The sequence below is a fragment of the Leopardus geoffroyi genome, chromosome C1, assembly GCF_018350155.1.
Source record: "Leopardus geoffroyi isolate Oge1 chromosome C1, O.geoffroyi_Oge1_pat1.0, whole genome shotgun sequence".
NCBI lineage: Eukaryota > Metazoa > Chordata > Mammalia > Carnivora > Felidae > Leopardus > Leopardus geoffroyi.
Genome location: NC_059328.1, coordinates 118,875,850 through 118,899,060, shown reverse-complemented (window position 1 = coordinate 118,899,060; position 23,211 = coordinate 118,875,850). Strand labels below are relative to the sequence as shown.

Here is a 23,211-nt window from a genome sequence, read left to right as displayed (position 1 = left end):
TGAGGGAGGGGAGCAGCCTGGGCGGACACTTCCTCCAGGGAAGGGGCAGATCCCCATCCACCTGCACCGCCCAGGAGAGGGGGAGGGATTATGGGGCCTTTGTTGAACCTGATGCTGAGATAATCCGCTCTGAAGAGCTTGAAACTTTACTGAGACATTAAATTTCTTTTAAATGAAATCTCTGCACTCCCGTAGTTACACGGTTTTCTAAAATCTTTTCTGTGAATTTTAAATGTCTTGGAAATGATTGCCAGAGCCACTGTCCCCTGGTTATGAAAACAAAGTGCTGGGTCCGTGCGTCTGTAACCAACCCCTATGTTGAAACAGTGAGTGTAATTATAATGGTCACCTGAAACTTCTGTCAGGCTCCCAGCCAGACCTCATGGCGGGCGTGGCCGATCACTTGATGGGTTGCTGTCAGTTTGAAAGAGATGCAACGTTGTGCGCGTTTGTATTCAATTTTAATATTTTTGTTGATTAAAAAACCCAGCTAGATAGAGGAGATCCCATTTTGGATGAGGAATTTCAGCGCCTCAAGACAGAAGTCAGCCACAAACGGGTTGTTCATAATCTGGAAGAAGTAGGTAACTTTCCTTTATTTGGGACCTAATTTTTGGTAGCCCTTTATGATGCTTATTTTTATTATTTATTTATTTTTTTGTTAAATGTTTATTTATTTTTGAGAGAGACAGAGACAGAATGCGAGTGGGTTAAGGGCAGAGAGCGAGGGAGACACAGAATCCGAAGCAGGCTCCAGGCTCTGAGTTGTCGGCACAGAGCCCAATGTGGGGCTCGAACCCACGAATCATGAGATCATGACCTGAGCCGAAGTCAGATGCTCAACCGACTGAGCCACCCAGGGGCCTATAATGCTTATTTTTAAAACACTGAATAATTTTATAGAAACACTTCCACTAAGAGAGGCTTGCTAACTTTTAATTTACATTTACATTTTAACGTACATTTTCAGAGTGGTTTTTTTTGCTACGTTTTTGCAAGCGAAGCATCAAAACTCATTCATTAATGTTACCCTTGAAATGAACAGCTTTAAATTCTTTGGCTCTTCTCTGCCTCTCTACTTTCTCCTTTTTGGATCTTTTTTGTTGTTGTTTCCCTTTGCTCTCTAAGCCCCTCTGCAGGTCCTCGAGGTGGGTCCCAGGGCCTCGTTCCTTGCCTCCTGCATGACAGGAAGCCAGAAGCCAGAGTCGTGGTCCCAGCTCTACCACAGAGTTGGGACCAGGGAAAAGCCCTCTTAGCCTCTGTGCCTCAGTGTCCTCAAACATAAAAAGGGGACAGTGGCCCCTCCCCCGAGAGTCCTCTGTCATGTGATAGTGTCTGGTTAAAACCCCCAATTTTTATTTATTTTATTTTATTTTATTTTATTTTATTTTATTTTATTTATTTTTTTAAAACCCCGATTTTTGATTTTGAAAATGAAAACAATTCTTAATGTTACCCACCCCCATCATTCTCGATTTTTATTCCTGGGTTTGCCACCTCTGAATTTTCTTACCTCTTTTCTTCTCCCTACATTTAATCTGGCCACAAAGTCTTGCCCATAGCTCCTCCACGAAAGCACACGTGAGCTCAAGCCTTCGTGTCTTACCCTCAACTATTCCAACAGATTGTTCGTTCATATATCTGCCCGTCCTCCCTGCCCCCTGCAGCCCACTGCATATGCCAGTGTGAGACTAATTCACTGTATACCCAGCCTGGGGCTCGAACCCACAGCCCCGAGATCAGGAGTCTCACACACACTGCCGACTGAGGCAGCCAGATGCCCTGAGACTGATTCACGTTTGATGCCTTTTTCTTCATAGCGTTTCCCTGCTCAAGAACCCACAGTGCCTGAGGTTCTGGCTGGCCTCAGTGCACCCCCAGACACCCGTTCCTCCCCAGTCTACACACTTTGTGCCACGATATGCAAGCACTGTGTGGTGCTTGAGGGCGGGGCTGAGCAGAGCACTCCTCCTTCTGCACTGGGGGAGGGGGGGAGTTGGGGGGGGTCATAGAATCTGTGCCTCTCAATGTGGCAGTGCCAGCACCCATCACATGGGACTGATTGCTCTGCAAGTCTCTTCCTCTTCAGGGTTGCATGTATTTGCCTGAGCTTCTCTAGACTCTAAAATTTCCTTTAAAAAAAAAAAAAACATTTATTTATTTTGAGAGACAGCGTGAGCAGAAGACGGACAGAGAGAGACACACAGAATCCGAAGCAGGCTCCAGGCTCTGAACCGTCAGCACAGAGCCCAGCGTAGGGCTCAGACTCACCAACTGTGAGATCATGACCCGAGCCGAAGTCGGATGCTTAACCGACCGAGCCACCCAGGCGCCCCTAGACTGTAAATTTTTTAAAACCCAAATCGCAAATCCCACGTTTGCCACCCCCACCCCCTGCAAGAAGTCTCTATATTGCTACATACACTTGAAGTGCTGAATAAATGCTCATTCAGTAGCAGAACAAATAAATAATAATTTGATTTGGGATCGAAGTCTTTATTAAATGCTCATGCCTGGAGTTAAATAAACGTTTTTATTAAATGCTCATGCCTGGAGTTAAATTTTAAATCTAAGATGTGCCTGTGTTCTGTGTTCACAGAAAATCAAGGAATTGCATCCTAATTTTGATCCACTTATTAATAATACTTGGGTCAACAGGTTCAGGGCGCAAAGGCGGTTTCAACAAGCAGCACGCAAGGTGAGTCCCAGCACCAGATGGAAATTTCGATTCGTGTAGCCCTCAGCACAAGGAAATCGAGCAGTGAATTTTTTTAGAACAGCTTTATTGAGGGATAATTCACATACCATAAAACTCACTCTTGGTAAAGTAGACAGTTTGGTGGGTTTTAATATATTTACAGAGCGGTACAGCCATCACCATCCACACTTAAGAACATTTTTTTAAAAGTTTATTGAAGTATAGCTGACATACAATGTTTTATTAGTTTCAGGTGTACGATTTGGCAATCAACAATTAATTTTAGAACATTTTTTATCACCTCAAAGAGAAACCTGGTTCCCATTAGGAGCCCCTCTCCATCCCCCAGTCCCTGGCAACCACTGATCTGTTTCTGTCTCTATGGATTCACCTCTTCTGGACATTTTTTTTAATGTTTATTTATTTTTGAGAGACAGAGACAGAGACAGAGCGTGAGTGGGGGAGGGTCAGAGAGAGAGGGAGACACAGAATCCGAAGCAGGCTCCAGGCTCCGAACTGTCAGCACAGAGCCCGACGCGGGGCTCGAACTCACAGATTGCGAGATCGTGACCTGAACCGAAGTCGAACCCTCAACCTACTGAGCCACCCAGGTGCCCCTCGAGCAGTGTTTTCAGTGTGGACTGATGACAATCTAGGGGGAGAGAGGCAGAGCCTGCTGATGGGTGACCTGTGTGTCAACCTCCAGGGCCCTGTAGGGCTCTGCATGTGTGAACAGAGGTGGCCCCAAGATGCTCCAGTGTGGGGAAGAAAGTGGTGGAAAGAGGCAGCACAAAACTGTCAAGGGACGAGGGCACAGGTGTTGACAATGGGCAAACAACAGTGAGACTGGCCAGGCTGGCTTCCCCAGCAGCGGGACCACACGGCCTTTCTGGGGTGAGCCCTCTAGTGTGAAAAAGTATTGTCAGCAGTCATGTGCTTTGCTCTAAGTGATGGCTCAGTCTTTCCCTCACTCCTCAGCAAGACTGTCAGCTCAATGTACAAATACGCGCCCAGTTTGATGACTTCTTGCCATCTCCCTGGATCGGCCACAGCCCCTTCATCCCCTGCCTGGACCAGGGCAACAGCTCTCCCTGCTTCCAGTGCCTCCATGGCAGCCAGACTAGCATTCCCAAAACTTAAAGGTGACGACACCTCTCCCCTGGTAAAACCCTCCAGAGCCTTCCCATTGCAATCGGAATGAAGTGCACAACTTTTGTCAAGGCCAAGGCCACACTGGACTTCTCTCTGTCCCTTAAATAGGTCTTCTTTGTTCCTGAAACAGGATCTTCATACTCGCTGGTTCCTCTGCTCTGAATTCTCTTCCCAGGTCATTCTCTCCTCCTCATCAAGTCTGAGATCAAGCCTCACCTCCTCAGTGAGGTCTTGCCTAGTTATTCTTGCACCAGTGGCCAGACCAACCCCCTTTCCAGTCCCTCGGTCATGCCCTTGTGCATTTACTCTTTTATCATCTTCATGGTATTTATCCTGTAGATTCATTTAAATATTGTTATCACCTCCGCACACACACACCAACATACACACACACACACACACACACACACACACACACACACCTAGAACATCAGTTCTGTGCAGGCAGGACAATTGTTTGATCTCATGGTATCTGCAATACCTTGAACAGAACTGGCCACAGCACTGGCACGTCGTACTATTTATTTGTTAAATAGAGTCCTTTACAGGATGGAAAGGGGTATTAATTATGGAAGGAATGGTCCTTTCAGCCACAGCTTTGTGCACAGGTAGCACTCACCTCCAGTAGCAGGTGCTCTGGGTGCAAAGCACAGTGATAGACAGTTAGCATTGCCCAAAATCCACAGCCCTGTTCCCACACAATCGTCTATTTATTTGGTCCCTCCACTCTGAAAATAACACGGCAGGAACATTATTATTCAGATACACTAAAAAGAAGGAATGTGGGACTAGTCATTCTTTCCACTCTGGAAATAGAAAAACAGGGCTCATAAATTGGGTGGGACAAGGCCAGATGACAACTTGGTCTTTGTTTGTATTCAGGCAAGTCAACATGGCCGAGACCTTGAAGTCCCTGTGGCCTCACCCTGGGGCAGCGTGCCATTTTCCCTGTGAAGTCTGACTTAGAGCCGAGGCCTCAGCCCTTAGCGTGGTTGGGGAAAATGAATTAACTCGTACATCAAAATGAGCATGTACCAATTTAATAATCTGAAGCTGTCCCTTCTCATTCCAGATCATGGTTCATCGGAGGTTACTCAGTATGCTGAGTGCTATTCATAACATGGACAGAGAGACCATAATCAGAAAGCTCAGCCAAGGAAGACAGACAATAACATCAGGTAAAGCACAGCTGTCAGGTGCGACGATGCTTCGGCCATAAGTTCTCTGAACATGATTCTTCTGTGTAATGAGGTTAGCTGCATAGAGGTAAAACAGTTTCATAAATCACATCCATTAGGGTTTTGTTTTGTTTTGTTTTTTATGGCCACCATAACAAAGCGACACAAACTTAATGGCTGAAAACAAGCATAAATGTATTATCGCACTTTGCTGGAGGTCAGGAGTCTAAAATCAAGGTGTCAGTGGTGCTGGCTCCTTCTGGAGGTTCCAGCCGAGAGTCTGTTCTGGTCTTTCCAGCTTCCAGAGGACTTTTCTTCCTACCACTCTGACCTCTTGCTTCAGTCGTGACATCTCCTCTGACTGTGACCCTTCTGCCTCCCTCTTACATGGATCCTGTGACAACATTGGGCCCTCCTGGATCACTCAGGACACTCTCCGCATCTCAAGATCCTTAACTCAATCACACCTGCAAAGTCCTTTTTATCATGTAAGGTGATGGAGTCACAGCTCCCGGGGAACTGAACGTGCACATCTTTTAAGGGGACCACCTTTCAGCCTACCCAGGACATGAATCAGACTTCCCCGCCTGGTTTGGTTGAAATGCCCAACCGAGAGTTAGCAAGGCTGACCAATCGGGTCAAGGTGTAACGTCCACAAAGTCTGGGCATGGTTTGATCTCTTGTTTTGTGCCCTCTGTTCTGTCGGGTCATCAGAGAGACCGGGGTAGTCCATATTCCTACTTGCTGACTGAGTGGCTGCATCTGGTGCTGTCTCAACCTACCATTTGCACAAAAAGCTTTTTATCTCATATCATCTTTGCTACTTAAAGGCATTCCAGTCCTTGGATACCCGAGTTGACTGGGCTGTTGGAGCCACGCTCTCAGTGGTTTCTGGGAGTCCAAAAGCTGTGTCACCATCTTCTCCATCTGCGGCTTGTTTGCAGACCCACGGGCAGGCCCCTGTCCTTCCAGACCCTTCCCGCCCTCCCTAGCCTGAGGCCTCCGAGCCTGGCTCTTTGTTCTTCCTCTCCTTCAAGATCTGGATAGGTATTTTTTTCAAAATATTTTATCGCATTTTAATCCTTTTTTTTTTTTCTTCATCCAGTGCTGTTTATTGAGTCCTTTATCAGAGGAAGAAAATACTTGCCATTTATCACAAAATAGTGGGCTGAGCTTCACCACAGGAGGGTGTGGTCTGGAGGGCAGCAGGTGTGAGGCTTGGAGTCCTGCAGAGGACAAGCAGCCTGTCCAGACCTTCACCATGGACACACCCGACAGTCATTGGGCATGCCCATCACTTGTCGCAGGCAGGGCCCCCAAATCAGAGACCCACATAGCCCCAAGGGAGGGAGAATCCCCGGTTCTTCCTCCCCTTCAAGATCCAGATGGGTATTTTGTTTTTCATAACATTTTATTGCACTTTAATTATGCTTTTTTTCTGGGGCACCTGGGTGGCTGAGTCAGTTAAGCATCCAGCTCTTGGTTTGGGCTCAGGTCATGATCTCAGGGTTTCATGAGTTCGAGCCCCACTCCGGACTTTGCTCTGGCATCGCAGAGCTTGCTTGAAATTCTCTCTCTCCCTCTCTGTCTGTCCCTCCCCCACTCGCGTTGTCTGTCTCTCTCAAGTAAATACATAAATAAACTTTAAAAAGAAACTATGTTTTTGGGGCACCTGGGTGGCTCAGTCAGTTGGGCATCAGACTTTGGCTCAGGTCATGATCTCAAAGTTCGTGAGTTTGAGTCTTGCATCAGGCTCACTGCTGTCAGCGCAGAGCCTGCTTGGGATCCTTTGTCCCCCTCTTTCTTTGCCCCTTCCCCACTCATGTGTGCATGTGCACTCTCTCTCTCTCTCCCTCTCTCTCAAAAATAAATAAAACATTTTTTTTTAATTATGCTTTGTTCCCCTCCTATATTATTTTGATGTCCGGTATTGATGTTTCTAATAAAGGAACTCTTTAAGTATTGTTTTGTTTTGTTTTTTAATTTTTTTAAATGTTTATTCTTGAGAGAGAGAGAGACAAGAACTCCAGTGGGGGAGGGGCAGAGAGAGAGGGAGACGCAGAATCCGAAACAGGTTCCAGACTCTGAGCTGTCAGCACAGAGCTGGACTCGGGGCCCAAACTCGTGAACCATTAGATCATGACGTGAACCGAAGTCGGACACTCAACTAACTGAGCCATCCAAACACCCCCTTTTTTAAAGTATTGTAAAGTTTACCTGTTAATTATATATGGACCCATGTAAAATGTCTTCATGGTTTTTTTTTTTTTTAGTTTTTTTTAATGTTTATATATTTTTGAGAAAGAGAGAGAGAGAACATGAGTGGGGGAGAAGCAGAGAGAGAGGGGGACAGAGGATCTGAAGGGGGCTCTACGATGACAGTAGAGAGCCAGATTTCAGGACTCGAACTCACAAACTGTGAGATCATGACCTGAGCCAAAGTCGGGGGCTCAAGCAACTGAGCCACCCAAATGCCCCTTCATATGTCTTTTTTTAATATGATCTGTTTCTTTGCTGACAAGGACAAAGAATATTCATTAGCAATCCTTTCGTTAGGAATTATAGTTTTTTTGGAGGTAAAAAAATGAAATTTTTAAGAATTGCAAAAGGGGTGAGATAAAGAACTAAAGAAAACTACAAATGGGACCGTATGCATAGACTTCTTTTCTTTTTTTTAAATTTTTTTTAATTTTTATTTTTTAATGTTTATTTATTTTTAAGAGAGAACGAGAGACAGAGTGAGAGTAAGGGAGGGGCAGAGAGGAAAGAGAGAGAAACAGAATCAGAAGCAGGCTCCAGGCTCTGAGCTGTCAGCACAGAGCCCGATGCGAGGCTCGAACTCATTAACCGTGAGATTATGACCTGAGCAGAAGTCAGATGCTTAACTGACTGAGCCACCCAGGCACCCCAGACCTCTATTCTTTTCCACAATGGCATGCCGCACGTATTCACTAATTGGTGGGTGGCAAATAAGAAACTAAAGATGGTAGTTTTCACATAAAAATACCCCAAGAACTCCCCCGAAGTGCTCTTTTGTTTTTCACCCACAGATAAGAATTCGTCCAGACACCTCCTGTCCGAGATCAGTCGAGATGATTATTCCAGCTCGTTCTTTGTCTCACCCAAGAAAGTGCTGCCCTTCGCCTTCCCATCGTACAGTCCTCCTCAGAGCTCCAACGAGTTGGTAGGTGCTGTTGGACTGTGGGGTGGGGACGGGGCGCGAGCAGATGCTTGTTGGGCAGATACCAAGGCAAGCCGTACCTCAGTCTCTGTCCCTTCACCTCCCCCTGAGAAGCTCCCAGGGGACACCTGTGCCCAGGGACTTGTGACCAGTGGGAAACCAGGGATCATCTACTGCCGCCTGCCTGGCCCCTGACACACATGTGCAGAGCTCCCTGGTAATCTGCACTGGGTGGTTTCTAGCCTGGAAGCCAGCAAGAACCCCTCCGGGCAGCCCGGGGAACCGGGCCTGAGAGCAGAAGGGCAGGTGGAGAATCCGAGAAGGCCAGGCCTGGGGAGGTGGGCCCCACTGCATGGGCAATGGGGCAGCCAGGGACGGGTGGCCCCGGGGTCTAACACTCTAAGCCATGAGACTCTCAATTCTCTCTGTCTTTCTTTCTCTCTCTCCTTCTCTCTCACTCTCTCTGGAAAGAGGTGGGACAGTTCATTTTCTTGCCTTATGGGCATGATGATGCATTAAAATAAAAATAATAGCTGACTCTTACATTGCACTTACCATGAATCAGGCAGTGCCTGAAATGCCTCACTTGTAACAGTTCATTTAATCTTCAACGAATCTATGTGATAGGCTTACTGTTTTACAGAGGAGGAGGAAACTGAGACACAAGGTCATATGGCTGGTAATAAAATGTAGCCTAAGTTCATGTCCTTAGCAATAAAAGGCATCTTTAATTTGATGCTGAGGGACACCTGGGTGGCTCAGTTGGTTAAGCGGACAACTTCGGCCCAGGTCATGATCTCACGATTCGTGGGTTTGAGCCCCACGTCGGGCTCTGTGCTGACAGCTCAGAGCCTGGAGTCTGCTTCGGATTCTGTGTCTCCCTGTCTCGCAGCCCCTCCCTGCTCACACTCTGTCTCTCTCAAAAATAAACATTAAAAAAAAAATTTTTTTTAATAAATTGATGTTGAAAGTGCACAGGCAAATTATTTTTTTTTAATTTAAATGTTTTTTATGTTTATTTATTTTTGAGAGAGGGAGAGACAGAGCATGAGCAGGGGAGGGGCAGAGAGAGAGGGAGACAGAATCTGAAGCAGGCTCCAGGCTCTGAGCTGTCAGCACAGAGCCCGATGCGGGGCTCGAACTCACGAACCACGAGATCATGACCTGAGCTGAAGTCAGACGCTCAGCCGACTGAGCCACCCAGGCACCCCTAATTTTTTACTTTTACACATTGCAGTCAAGAATTGCAGGACTGACTTTAGAAATTCCATGTGTTTTCTGCATTAGATAATTAAATGACCTAAAAGATCAGACTACAGAATTCCTAGGGAATAATAAATCGGTGATTTTCAAGCATTAATAAGCACACTTAATAATTAATGGGGCGCAAAGGGTGAGAGGGATGAAGAGATCACTGTGCTGTGGGGCGCATCTCATTATTTTGCAGTCGTTCCCATCTCACACATTCCATCTGGCATCTTAGTCCTACAAAGACTTCTCTGCCACTCAGGGTTGATGAAAGAGTGCTCAGCACTCCTGTTTATAAAGAATTGTATAATTCATTCCATAGATACTTTATCTCATCAATTCTTTTTTATTACCATCTTTGAAATTGGGAAATGTCTTATAATGGATGGCATGTTAGCATTGCATCGGATTCATTTCATGATGGTGTCTCAGATTGGGTGAAGTACAGTATTTATCGAATGTCCATAGTATGTCAGGCAGTGTTCCAGGTTCTCTGGGTGATGGAGGCAGACAGCATGCAGGAAGGTAATGCTTTGGGGATCAGCCCCTGGGGAAAGGAAGCAGCGGGAGCTGGCATAGGACAGAGAGAGGAGAACCGCCCTCCTGGGCAGAGGCCTCAGCTGAACTCGCCAGGGGCTCTGAAGCTGGGGCAGCGAGGCCACCCGGCATTTATACCTTTGTTTCAACTTGAGGTTGTAGGCAGGCCTCTCTGGGTGGGGCACAGGACCTTGAAGGAGGCAGCTCCCTTCAACCAAAGCAACCCCTGAAGAGGGCTGACCCCTGAGAGTTGTTTCTGTCGAGAGGACTCCTTGAAGTAGGAGGACTGAGTCCGTTAAGCCTGAAGGGGATTCTGGGTGGCATATTGCAGCACCCACAACAATAGGAAAGGAAGAAGGATCACAGACACTATGAGACGAGGGGAGGTTGGTCAGCACTGCCTCCATGCCTCACACATCAGGTAGCAACTGTGGTCACGGGAAAGGTGACGGGAGGTAGAGGAATAGAAGCGTAGCCGCTTTCACCCAGCGTTGATTATGTGTCCTTGTCTTTTGAATTTCCACGTTTTAGGCTCCTGATGGCCTTGGACCAGTCCCAATTAAATCTTCGGAAATTCAAATCAAGCAGAGTTACTCTTTCTTCAATCTGCAGGTCAGACCTGTCATACGGGATTAGCTAATGGGTTTCTTATGAAGTGTACAAAATATTCTTGAATTTGAATTGCATTACTGGGTTTGTTCTTTTATAGTTGATACACTAGAGCATACTGCGTGTGTTTTTCTGCTGTCATTTGATGGTATGTGTGAGGTGTAACATACGTGGTTTCTCTTTACCCTGGGGTTATATGGTATATATCGCGTGCGTGAAGCTATCCGAACTACATATATTATAAACTTTAAGAAAAAGCACAAGGTGAAGTGAACAGAAGTTAGTCAGCCTTTCTTGAGGTATACAGCCACTTCTGGTTTCGAAAATCTAAGTATTTTAAATCACTGGTTTGTTAACCAGTGTTCGGTGTATTTCTACAGATAAGCCCTGTGGTACAGAAGAGTAATGGCAAATGCACATGTGTCCTGGGACCCAGAGCAGGGACCTGGAACAGGGCTTGGGACTTACGCTAATGTCCCCCAGTGCTGGGCCAAACTAGTGCTTGGCTGCACAAGGTGATGGCTGCAACCCGGTACTCGTGTTCCTTTTACCGTTGGGCAACTCAGAAGTGCTGTTATTGAGAATGAGATCCCATTCATTGGTAACGGGTGTTTTAAGAGCATTTAGTCAGTTGTCTTCTTTGACCTCAGGTTCCTCAGCTGTACAAAATTAAAGGGTATCAGCCATTCTGTGTCCAGAGATCGTCAACGAGCTACAGACCTCAAAAGCTTGCTCGAACCCTGAAGCAAGGGGCTGAGGTAACACAACCCCCACCTTTAAGAATTTCTCTCGGGGGGCCTGGGTGTCTCCGTTGGTTGAGCATCAGCTCTTGATTTGGGCTCAGGTCACGATCTCATGGTTCATGAGATCGAGCCCTGAGTCAGGCTTGGGATTCTCTCTGTCTCTCTCTCTCTCTGCTCCTCCTCCACTAGCACCCTTACGTGTTCTCACTCTCTGTCTCAAAAATAAGTAAATAAACATTAAAAATAAAAGGAAGTGCTCTTATGTTTCCACTCTTGTCCTGGTGTCAAGACTAACACGCTGCTTGGTGTCTTCACAGGATGAAGCCACCACCATCATAACTCTGCCCAAGCAGGACGCCACAACTCAGCTCCCTGGCAAGACCTCGGTCTTGGGCATGAAACCACCTGAGGCCTTAACCAGGTCTCCAGATTATGACCCGCTTTATATTTTTGTAAGTGACAACTGGCAGAAGTCTCATGTTGTATGTTCCTCTGTTTCAAAAGTTACTCTATAAGAAAACAGAAGCATTACTTGGGAATATTTTTCTGTCTTTGGAGTTTCAAGTGTTAAGCGATATCTCACCTTTGAAATCAATTGCCAGCATTTATTGTTTGAAGAATGTCAATGTTCCTGTCTTCTAGCAATTCCAGAATTTATTTATGTTTATGAAAATACCTTTATGGTCATTTCTAATTTCATATTATATATATATATATATATATATATATATATGTGGATGGTTAAAAAAAAAGAAGAGGGTACGTAAGTGGCTCACTCAGTTAAGCATGTGACTCTTGTTTTCAGCTCAGGTTGTTATCTCACAGTTGTTAGATCGAGCCCCAAGTCAGCGCTCTATGCTAGGCACGGAGCCCGCTTAAGATTCTCTCTCTCCCTGCCCCTCCCCTGCTTGCAGTCTCCCCACTCTCTCCCTCTCTCTCAAAAAAAAAGAGGAAGAAGAAGAAGAAGAAGAAGAAGAAGGAAAGAAAAAGAAAGAAAGAAAGAAAGAAAGAAAGAAAGAAAGAAAGAAAGAAAAGCAGAAAGAGAAAGTTAAATCAACCCAAACCTCATCACTCAGAGCTCTCTGGATGCCTTATTTCTTCCTTGGGCATCCCTTCCATACTTCTACCTCTGTCTCCCAGATTTCTGTTCCACTTTGTTTCTGTAGCCACACTTGATTAACTTCCCTGAAGCACACCCTAACCATGCTACTGTCCTGCTCCACATTCTTCACTGACTCCCCATTTTCTTCCAAATTAAGTCCAAGCCTATGTGAGACCAACAACAAGACCACACCCCCTTCTCTGCGTCCCTGCGTAGTTCCCTGCCAAACTTGGTGCACTTTCCTCCCGCACCAGGCCTCCACTTCTGCTGATCTGCCCTCGTGGGGTCCCTTCTCCTACCCTTATATTTCTTTCTACCCAAGTCCTAAGTGAATGAAACGCTGACAGGAAATCTGATGAGGTTCTATGTAATGATGGGATCATCAGTGAGATGCCACAGTAGTTGCCCAAGTTATGGTTTATGTTTTAAAGACAGACACACACATACATACAACCAAGAACAACCTTAGATACTAGTTGAGAAAGTCTTCTTTGGAGAATCTCCAAATGGGAATCTCCGTCTCTAAGGTGGGCAGAGATGCTGATATTCAACACCAAAGGTCTCTCAGTCAGCTAGTGGGAGACGTAGGACAGAAACCTGCCCATTTCCTGGTTGTTTGCCTCAGGGCTCTTCCTCTGAATTGTGTTGCTTTCCTACATTAGCCATTATGGGGCATTTTTTCACAGTCACATTGGTTGAGAGGAGTGTTCCTTGGAGACTTAGAATCTTAGAGCTGGGATAAACTCACAGGATGTTTAACTCAGAGATTTTCAAACTTCATTTAGAACTACAGTCCTCACATCAGCTGAAATTTTACGTCAGAAGGCAATAGGTAAAATGACCTAGAATCCTACTTACTTGCTGGGATGGCAGTGGGGTAGAAGGCTCTCCTGAGGAAGATGTCCCTGCAAAACTGTGGGGCTCCCCCCAGCAAGATTTGAAAAACACTTTTCAATCTTTTTTCCCCCAGATTCACCCATTACCACCCCCTCCCCGTTCTAAAAGACAGGAAATTGGTCTAAAGGAGTTACCGGAATTTTCCATAGTCACACTCATACTTCCTTGGAAAATATCGGTAGTTACTTATTAACTCATTAATTCCACAAATACTAAGAGCATGCCTTAGGTTAGGAACCTAAGGTTAGGGGCAGTTCATCAGAGGGACACAACAATTCTAAATATTTATCCACCTAATAACCAGAGCTTCAAAATACATGAAACAAAAACCCATTGAAATGCAAAGGAAAAAGAGACAAATCCACAATTATAGTTGGTGATTTCAATACCACCCCCCCTGTCAATAGTTGATAGAAGAAGTAAACAGAAAATCAGTAAGGATATAAAATATTTAAATACCACTATCAATCAACTTCACCTAATTGGCATTGCTAGAATACTCTACCCAAAAGCAATAGAATGAAGATTCTCTTCAAGTGTATACAGAAAGTTTGCCAAGATAGACCATATTTGGGACCATAAAATAAGTCTCAACAATTAAATACTATAAAATAGGCTATATTGGGGCACCTGAATGGCTCAGTCAGTTAAGCATCCGACTTCTGCTCAGGTCATGATCGCACAGTTCATGGGCTCGAGTCCTGCATTGGACTTCATGCTGACAGTTCAGAGCCTGGAGCCTGCTTTGGATTCTGTGTCTCCCTCTCTCTTTGCCCCTCTCCTGCTCTCTCTCTCTCTCTCTCCAAAAAATAAATAAACATTAAAAAAATTTTAAATGGCCTATAGTCCAAGGAAGAAATCAAAAGAGAAATTGGAAAGTATTTTTAACTTAGTGAAAATGAAAACAAAAAAAAATTTGTGGGAATTTTATAATGCTGTACACCTACATTAGAAAGTAAGGGTGGGACTTAAATTAATGTCCTCAGCTACTCTTTTAGAAATTCAAAAAAGAAGAGCAGATGAAATCCAAACTAATCAGAGAAGAGAAATAACAAAGATTAGATTGAAAACCAGTGAAACAGAAAAAAGAAAAGCAATAGAGAAAAACTAGTTCTTTGAGAAGATCCGTAAACTGGATAAACCTGTAATCTAACTGATTAGGGAAAAAATGGTTAAAAGGCATAAATTATCAATATCAGGACTGAGAGAAGTGACATCACTACAGATGCTATAGATATTAAAAAGATAATAAGTTAATGTTATGAAAAACTTCATGCCAGTAAGTTCAACAAATTAAATGGACAAATTCCTTAAAAGGTACAAAATATTAAATCTTATTCAAGAAGAGATAGATAACTCTGCTAGCTCTATATCTATTTTAAAAATTGAATTGCTGATTAAAAGCCTTCCCACAAAGAAAACTGTAGGTACAGATGCCTTCACTGCGGAATTCAGCAATCCTTTTAAGGAAGAAATGATACCAAATCCACAAAAACTCTTCCAGAAAAGGGAAGAGGAGATTACTTCTCAACTCATTCTAGAAGTCAGTATTACTCTAATGCCAAAGCTAGACAGAGACATTACAGGAAAAGGATCAACAAATATCTTTCATGAGCATAGATGCAAATAATTAAATACATGAACAAGCAAATAAAATTTTAACAAATCGTGTTCATCATACAAAAAGAATAATGTATCATGAGCAAATAGGGGCTTATGCAAGAAACACAAAATTAGTTTAATGTTCAGAACTCAGGGTACTTCACCATTTTAACAGACTAAAAAAGAAAAACAACTTGAGCATCTCTATAGGTACAGAGGAGCAGTCTGTCATTCCTGATACTTAGTCTCAGTAAGTGACAGACAGATGGGAACTTTCTCAACCTGATAAAGAATATCTGTTAAACACCTGGAGGGCCACCTGGGTGGTTCAGGCAAGCATCCACCTCTTGGTTTCTGCTCTGGTCATGATCTCATGGCTCATGAATTCGAGCCATGCATCAGGCTTTGTGCTGACAGTACAGAGCCTGCTTGTGATCCTCTCTTCTCCTCCCCCACTCACGCTCTTTCTATCTCTCAAAATAAATAAATAAACATGAAAAAAAAAAACCCTGGAGCTAGCACAATACTGAATGGTAAATGATTGAATCCTTTCCCCCTAAGATCAGGAATAAGGCAAGGATGTCTGCTCTTACTAATTCTATTAAGATTGTAACTATAGCCAGTGTAACAAGTCAAGAAAAAAGAAATAAAAGTCCTCTATATTTGAAAGGAAAAAGCAAAACTATCTGTATTCAGAAACAAAATTATTGTCCATGCAAAACATACAATTGAATCTATCCAAAAATCTGATAAAACCAATAAGTAAATTTACCGAGATTGCAGGATATAGGATCAAGACACAAAAATCAGCTATATTTCTATAGACTGGCAACAAACAGTCCAAAACTGAAATTTTTAAAATTCATTTCACTGAACAATAGCACCAAAAAATATGAAACACTTAAGGATAAACCTGACAAGAGCGTATAAGACTAATACACCAAAATTAAGAAAAATTGCTGAGAGAAATCAAGGAAGATCTAAATAAATGGTGAAATACACCATATTGATGGATTGGGAGATTTAATATTGCTAAGACATCACATGTACAAAGTAACGTAAAAGTATTTAACACAATCCACTCAAAAGCTTGCAGCCCCCCTCCCCTTTTAAAGAAATTGACAAGCTTACTCTAAAATTTATTTGGAATGCAAATATATCCAAAACAACTTTGAAAAACAAAGTTGAAGGATTTACATTACCTGACTTCAGTGGGTATTGTAAAGCTACACTGACCACGACAGTATGGTATCAGCATGAAAACAGACAAACAGATCAATGGAACAGAATTGAGAATCGAGAAATAAATGTGTTCATACATACATGGCCAGTTAATTTTTGACAAAGCTCAAAGACAATTCATTGGAGAAAAGATAGTCTTTTCAAGAAATAGTGCTAGGATATTTGGGTATCTATTTGCCAAAAATAAAATAAAAGAACTTTAATCTGTACCTCACACTGTTTACAAAAATTAGTGGAACATAGACCTAAATATAAAACTAAAAACTAGAAAAGTTCTAGAAAACACATAGAAGAACATCTGTGTGTACTTGGGTTAGACAAAGATTTCTTAAACACCAAAACCACAATCCATGAATGGGGGGGGAAATGGATTAATAAGATTTGTCCAAAGTAAGAATTCCTGCATTTCTAAAGACACTGTTAAGAAAATGAAAAGATAAATCACAGATTTGGAGAAAACACTTTGAAATCACAATATCTGGTAAAAGACTTCTATCCAGAATATAGAAAGAACTCTCAAAGCTCAATACTAAGAAAACAACTCAAATTTATTTTTTATTTTTTGAGAGAGAGAGAGTGAGAGAGCACATGCATGCCATAGAGCAGGGTAGGGACAGAGGGAGAGAGAGAGAATCTTAAGCAGGCTCCCTGCCCAGCACAGAGCCCGATTCGGGGCTTGATTTCACGACCATGAGATCACGGCCTGAACTGAAATCAAAAGTCAGATGCTTAACTGACTGAGCCACCCACGTGCCTCAACAACCCAATTTTAAAATGGACAAAAGATCTCCACCAGAAATACACAGGTGACAAATATGTACATGAAAAGGTGCTCAAAATAATGCGTTATTAGCAAAATACAGGTTAAAACCACAATGAGATACCTCGTTAGAATATCTAAAATTAAAAAGACTGCTGGTGAGAATGTACAATGGTACAACTACTTTGGACAACAGTGTGACAGTCTCTTACAGAGGTAAAAAGTTAGTAGTAAACATATACCTATCATATGATCCAGCTATTCTGGTCCTAGGTATTTACCCAAGACAGATGGAAGCATGAGGCTTGAGTAAGAATACTCATAGCAGCTTTATATGTTTCCCAACCTGGAAAAGAGTGACCACCAATAGGTTAATGGATAAACAGACTGAAGTATTACTATCCAGTAGACCACTCCTCAGTAATAGAAAGCAATGAACCCTTTTTTTGTTGTTACTGGTGGCGATGGTGGTGGTTTGCCAAATGATCCTTTATTGAGATATTTTCCGTTGTTGTTGTTCACTAGCTGGGCATTCACCGCATCACTATTGATGTCATCTATGATGTCATGAGGGTGGCGGCCATCAGCATTGCAGCCCACGGACTGGGCAGTCCCCGGGATCTCTTTAATGGTTCCAGAGAGTTCTCCGGCTAAAGATCGGCGCCGCATCTGTTGGGCAATGTTGACGCTCTCATCAAAAGTGATATTTCCACCGTGCTTACTGTTTTTCTGCTCCTTTCTGTCTCTTGGTGGTTCCTTGAGGGCTTTGATAATCAGGGCAGAGGCAGGAAGGTGCCACTTCAATCTGGGGCTGTCTGTTCTGAATGGTCAGTTTCACCATAATCCGTAGACTGTTCTAGTTACCATCTGCCTTAGGAGAAGGACGCAGGGGGCCGATCTTTGGGCCCAGGGCATGTGTGACACCAACTTCGCCACCAGTGCGCCTCAGGTATATGACTTTGATCTTGTTGCGGTCGAACTTGGGCCACATGGTGGAGGCGGCTGGTGTTAGATGAACCTGGATTTGGGACAATGGAAGACAGCTGTACCCTTCCCTCCTCTGAGCTGAAAGCCAAACTCCTTTTTTAAAAACTGAAGTATAGTTGAGATGCAATTTTATATTAGTTTCAGGTGTGTAACATAGTGATCCAACATTAATTTATGACTGAGTGCCCACCGTGAGAAGTATAGTCACTATCTGTCACTGTATAGTGTTATCACAGTATTATCGACTATATTCCCTATGCTGTACTTTGCATCCCCATAACTTATTTATTTAAAAAAAATTTTAATGTTTGTTTATTTTTGAGAGACAGACAGACCATGAGCAGGGGAGGGGCAGAGAGAGAGAGAGGGAGACACAGAATCTGAAGCAGGCTCCAGGCTCCAAGCTGTCCTCACAGAGCCTGACACGGGGCTCGAACTCATGAGCCGTGAGATCATGACCTGAGCCTAAGTCAAAAGCTTAACTGACTGAGCCACCCAGGTGCCCCTGTTTATTTTATAACAGGAAATTTATGCCTCTTAGTCCCCTTTTTCTGTTTCACCCATCTCCCCACCCACCTCCCTCTGGCAACTACCAGTTTGCTTCCTGTATTTAGAGTCTGGTTTCTTGTTTGTTTTGTTTTCAGATTCCACATGTAAGTGAAATCATTCCATATTTGTCTTTCTCTGTCTGACTTACTTCATTTTTCATAATACCTTCTAGGTCCATCCATATTGTTGCAAATGGCCGTACTTCATTCTTTCTATGATTAGTATTCCTTTGTATGTATGTACCGTATCTTCTTTATCCACTCACCTATTGATGGACATGGGCTGCTTCCATATGGTGGCTGTTGTGAAAAATGCTGCAGTGAACACAGGGGTGCATATATCTTTTAAAATTAATGTATTCATTTTCTTTGGGTAAATACCCAGAAGTAGAATTGCTGGGTCTTATGGTATTTCTTTTTCTTTTTTCTTTTCTTTTTTTTTTTTGAGTAACCTAGAAAAAGTGAGCTCTTGATACATGTAACAACATGGATGATTCTCAGAATAATTCTGCCGAGTAAAAGAAATCAGACCAAAAAACGAATACAGGCTGTATGATTCAATTTGTGTAAAAATCTAGAACATCTAAAGTAATCTGTAGAGACAGAAAGCAGATTATTGACTGTGTAGTGATGAGTTGGATGGATTGGTATGGCGGAGCAGGGAGGAAGGACAGAGAGCTTACAAAGGGACAAGAGAAAAGTTTGGAGGGTGATCAAGAAAAATCTTGATCTTTTTTTTAATTTAATTTAAATTTTTTTAAATTTAATTTTTTTAATGTTTTTTTTTTTTTTTTTTTTTTTTGAGAGAGAGAGTCAGAGCATAAGCAGGAGAAGAGCAGAGAGAGAGAGAGACACAGAATCCGAAGCAGGCTCCAGGCTCTGAGCTGTCAGCACAGAGCCCGATGTGGGGCTCGAACTCGTGAACCACAAGATCATGACCTGAGCCGGAAGTCGGTCGCTTAACAGACTGAACCACCCAAGCGCTCCTGAGATGTTTGTAATTTTTCTGGTGGTTTTACAGATGTAACATCCATCAAGACATCAAATTACATAGTCTTAATATGTGTAGTTAATTGTGTGTCAGTTCTATATCAGTATAGCTATAAAAGAAGGAATTTAGAAACCCTAAGAAAAGAAACAAAAACCAAAGGAAAGAAATACCAGTTGGAAAGCATTATCGCGAAGTCCTGCTGCATTCAGCCTGCAGAAGGAAAGGTAAAGGGCTCTGGGAAAGAGGTGTAGAGGGAAGGGTGGGCCCCACACACTAACAGTGCAGTCGAAAGGATGGAAACATTCAAGGATCTGAGAAAGGTACATCATCCAGGCAAAAGAAAAAGCCATTATAAATTCTAGAGGGGAGGGGCGCCTTGGTGGCTCAGTAGGTTAAGCGTCCGACTTCGGCTCAGGTCATGATCTCGCGGTTTGTGAGTTCGAGCCCCGTGTCAGGCTCTGTGCTGACAGCTCAGAACCTGGAGCCTGCTTCAGATTCTGTGTCTCCCTCTCTCTCTGCCCCTCCTCCACTTGTGCTCTGTCTTTCTCTGTCCATCAAAAATAAATAAAATGTTTAAAAAAATTTTTTTTTTTTAAAGAATTGATGGGGTGCCTGGGTGTCTCAGTCAGTTAAGCATCCGACTCTATGTATCAGCTCAGGTCATGATCTCACCATTGGTAAGTTCGAATCCCATGTCAGGTTCTACACTGACAGCGTGGGGCCTGCTTGGGATTCTCTATCTCCCTCTCTCTCTGCCCCTTCCCTGCTCGCTCTCTGCCTTTCTCTCAAAATAAGTAAATACACATTAAAAAAATAATAACAAAGTAAACTTTAGGGGGGAAAACAATCAACTAAAAATCGATATTTGTTCCAAATAGGAAACCGAACTTAAATTTGATGTCATTTTTAAGAGTTACTGGTAAATAAAAGAAAAAGTGGGATCCAGTTAGCCTTGCTACTGGGACTCTTTTTCTGTCAGTGACCTGATAGTGAACCTTCACACACACACAAAAAGAACTATAATCTGAGCCTCTACTTGGCCTGGCAGAGAAACATATTTCCACAGTTAAGACAAAAGAAATGCTCTTTATTAGTTGCCAACTTTCAAAGACAACTAATGAACAAAGTGTGGAGGTCTTGACTGTGGTTCCAGAAGGCAGATGTTAACAATCTCCATGACATGAAAGCAAGACTGTGGAAGAGGGCAGGAGGGTTACAAGAAAGCATAGGAATGGTAATGTTTTCATCGCATGTGAGGGGGGAGTTGAAATACTCAGCCAAAGATAATGAAACAACAAATAGGGGTATAAGTGCATCCTTCCAAGTCACAAAGATAACTCACAGCAGCACTAAAAATAACAATGTGATTTTCAAAATTGGAAGGAGCATTTGTGTACATGAGCAAAATCCCTATCTCGCATAGGAATGAGTCAATGGCTACTGGCTGAGGTTGGTAATAGAGAACTGGAAGAATAAGCATAATGTTTAGAGTAATGGCCATTGGAGGCATAAAACTCAGACATAATGGAAAGAAACAGCCTCTGGGATATGGTCCTGGGGACAGGAATGGTCTTCAGGAGCCCCATCGCTTTTCATCACAAACCCTTCCAGCCTGGACGAGTTGCTGCCACATGCGTGCGTTAGTCTGAGGAAAATGAGAATTAAAATAATTATGGGATGACCACTCAGGCCGCTTACTCTGGTGGCAATGGCCACCCAGGGGAATCTGAAGTATGACAACTATTAAAGATAGTGATATTGCCATTTCCAAAAGCATTTCCTTCATTAATCACCCTTGGCCCCAAGGCACATCCAGAGAGTCGGCCACACAACTTCACTGGCCCTCAATCAAGCAGGGTAGGAGAGGCGCCTGAAGGCCACGCAGCTAATTTCACCTCCCTGGTGTTGAGCACTGTTGCTTTCCTCGCCACCTGACTAGGGTGCAGCCGGCCTGTCCGCCATCACGCGGTCTCCTAGTCTCACTGTGACCCAGCCCCACTGAGGTCTCCGTCACTCCTGCCCCAATTCCCCCTAGAGTCCCTTCCCAGGCACTTTCCCGATTGGCCTTCGGTCACCTCAGGGGTGACTCCTGGTGGTGGGAGTCAGCAGTTATCAGACTATTACCCTCCAATCGCTCTCTTTACCCCTGAGGTGGGGCTGTGTTCCTTTGTCCCTTCTCCAGTCCTGCCGGTCTCCCCCGCTTCCTGGCTGGGGGTGGCCAAAGTCCTCCTTGCTCCTTGGGCATCTCTGTGGTGTAATATACAGACGACCTGGTTCGCCCAATGAGGACTGGGGGGCTCGTTCTGTCTTCCGTCCTTGGGTTCTCCTTCTGAAATGCACTGAATGGAACACGAAATGTCCCCCACTTCCTCCACCACCCCCCTCCTTACTGTCCTTCCTCCTCACCCACCTTTCTCAAAAATAAATAAACATTAAAAAATTATAAAAAATAAATAAACTTTAAATATATAGAGAGACATAATAAAGAAAAAATAAAAATCAGATAAGCATACAAAAAGAACCAAGTGTGAAGTTAGTGGTTTTTAAACATCTGAAATTAAACAACCATGAGGGACAAAAGCTCCATTGTTGTGTGGGACAAGAGCAGGGTTTGTTGGACAAGCCCCAGAAGGGACATTAAAAGGCTCTCTATTTTCCTATTGTGATATAATTGCTCTGGGCCTCCATTAGTTCTGTTGGAAAATTAGGAAAAAACAGGATCTCCCTTAAAACCAGATACTGCTTCCAAATGGAGCCTTCCTGAATTAAAAACATTACCAAAACAATGTTAAATGTTGACATTTCCTGATCTATCAAATGTCATCCTCTTCTTTGTCTTGTCTTTAAAGTAGTCTTCAAGAAGCTATTTTTGTTTTCAAACCCAGAAGCTTATTTGCTTTTTAAAGCCAGTTTGCTTATCTAATAGAGTCCCCTAATTCATCAAATTTAGAAATAAATGCAGAACTTTAAGCTGTTTTAAGCTATGATTTCAGTTGTACTTGTTTCCACGAGAACTTAGTAAATCTACATGGCATGTACTGAGGCTCTTAAACCAGAAAAGTGGCATTTATGAATGACTGTGGCTGCTACCAATTTGAAGACGTGTCTCTTCTGCTGCTTCTCTTTCCCAGACGAGCTGACGAGGACCCAGAGTGTTAGTGCTAGCAGGAGCCATGGACAACACTCGCTGTCGCCTGGCCTGTGCCTGACCTAGAAACTGGTAAACAAAAGAGATTTTTTTCTCTCTTTCTCTCTGTCTTTCTCCTCCAGAATCCCAACCCAGGATTATTTCCTGTGATGCACCCTCTGACCTACGCAGAAACCTTGATAGATTACCATCTGTGCCCTCACCCCAAGTACAAGTTCATCAAGGAGTCCCACAGGGGGTCCAGCATTCCTCTCACCCAAAAGCAGTTTCTTCATCACACGGTAATGCCAACGGTGGGCTCACTGTCGCGGCTGGCCCTGGGCTGCAGGGAAGGGCAGGGGACAAGGATAGAGGGTCACAGCTGGAGTCAAGAAGAAGGTTTGCAGCCACAGCCCCGGCGCCGCTCTTGTCCCCTCCATGCCCACGTCTCAGGCAGCATGTGGCCGATTCTTTCAACGTTATCACTCTCTTTTACCCGTGAAAGTTGTGACTACTATTCATTTTCTTCCTATTTCAACCATGTAGAAGATGGTCATGTGCCTGGTGTAACCTCACGACCTGACCTCCTCTTTCTTTGGCTCCAACAAG

General features: G+C 43.6%; 1 protein-coding gene and 1 pseudogene across 9 annotated transcripts in view; one reads left to right on the top strand and one right to left on the bottom strand.

The window, feature by feature from the left end:
* Positions 1 to 23,211, top strand: part of CFAP221 (cilia and flagella associated protein 221) — a 101,858-nt gene that overhangs the window by 63,427 nt on the left and 15,220 nt on the right. For 7 of the 9 annotated variants that reach the window (XM_045479528.1, XM_045479525.1, XM_045479521.1 and 4 more), the window contains 8 exons: positions 491 to 580; positions 2,600 to 2,698; positions 4,923 to 5,028; positions 8,079 to 8,212; positions 10,526 to 10,606; positions 11,254 to 11,361; positions 11,664 to 11,798; positions 22,746 to 22,904. In XM_045479528.1, the coding sequence (XP_045335484.1) occupies positions 491 to 580; positions 2,600 to 2,698; positions 4,923 to 5,028; positions 8,079 to 8,212; positions 10,526 to 10,606; positions 11,254 to 11,361; positions 11,664 to 11,798; positions 22,746 to 22,904 (912 nt within the window). The remainder of the gene's footprint in view (positions 1 to 490; positions 581 to 2,599; positions 2,699 to 4,922; positions 5,029 to 8,078; positions 8,213 to 10,525; positions 10,607 to 11,253; positions 11,362 to 11,663; positions 11,799 to 22,745; positions 22,905 to 23,211) is intronic. The other 2 variants (XM_045479527.1, XM_045479529.1) reach the window with 2 other exon arrangements.
* LOC123598808 lies at positions 17,212 to 18,252 on the bottom strand (annotated as a pseudogene).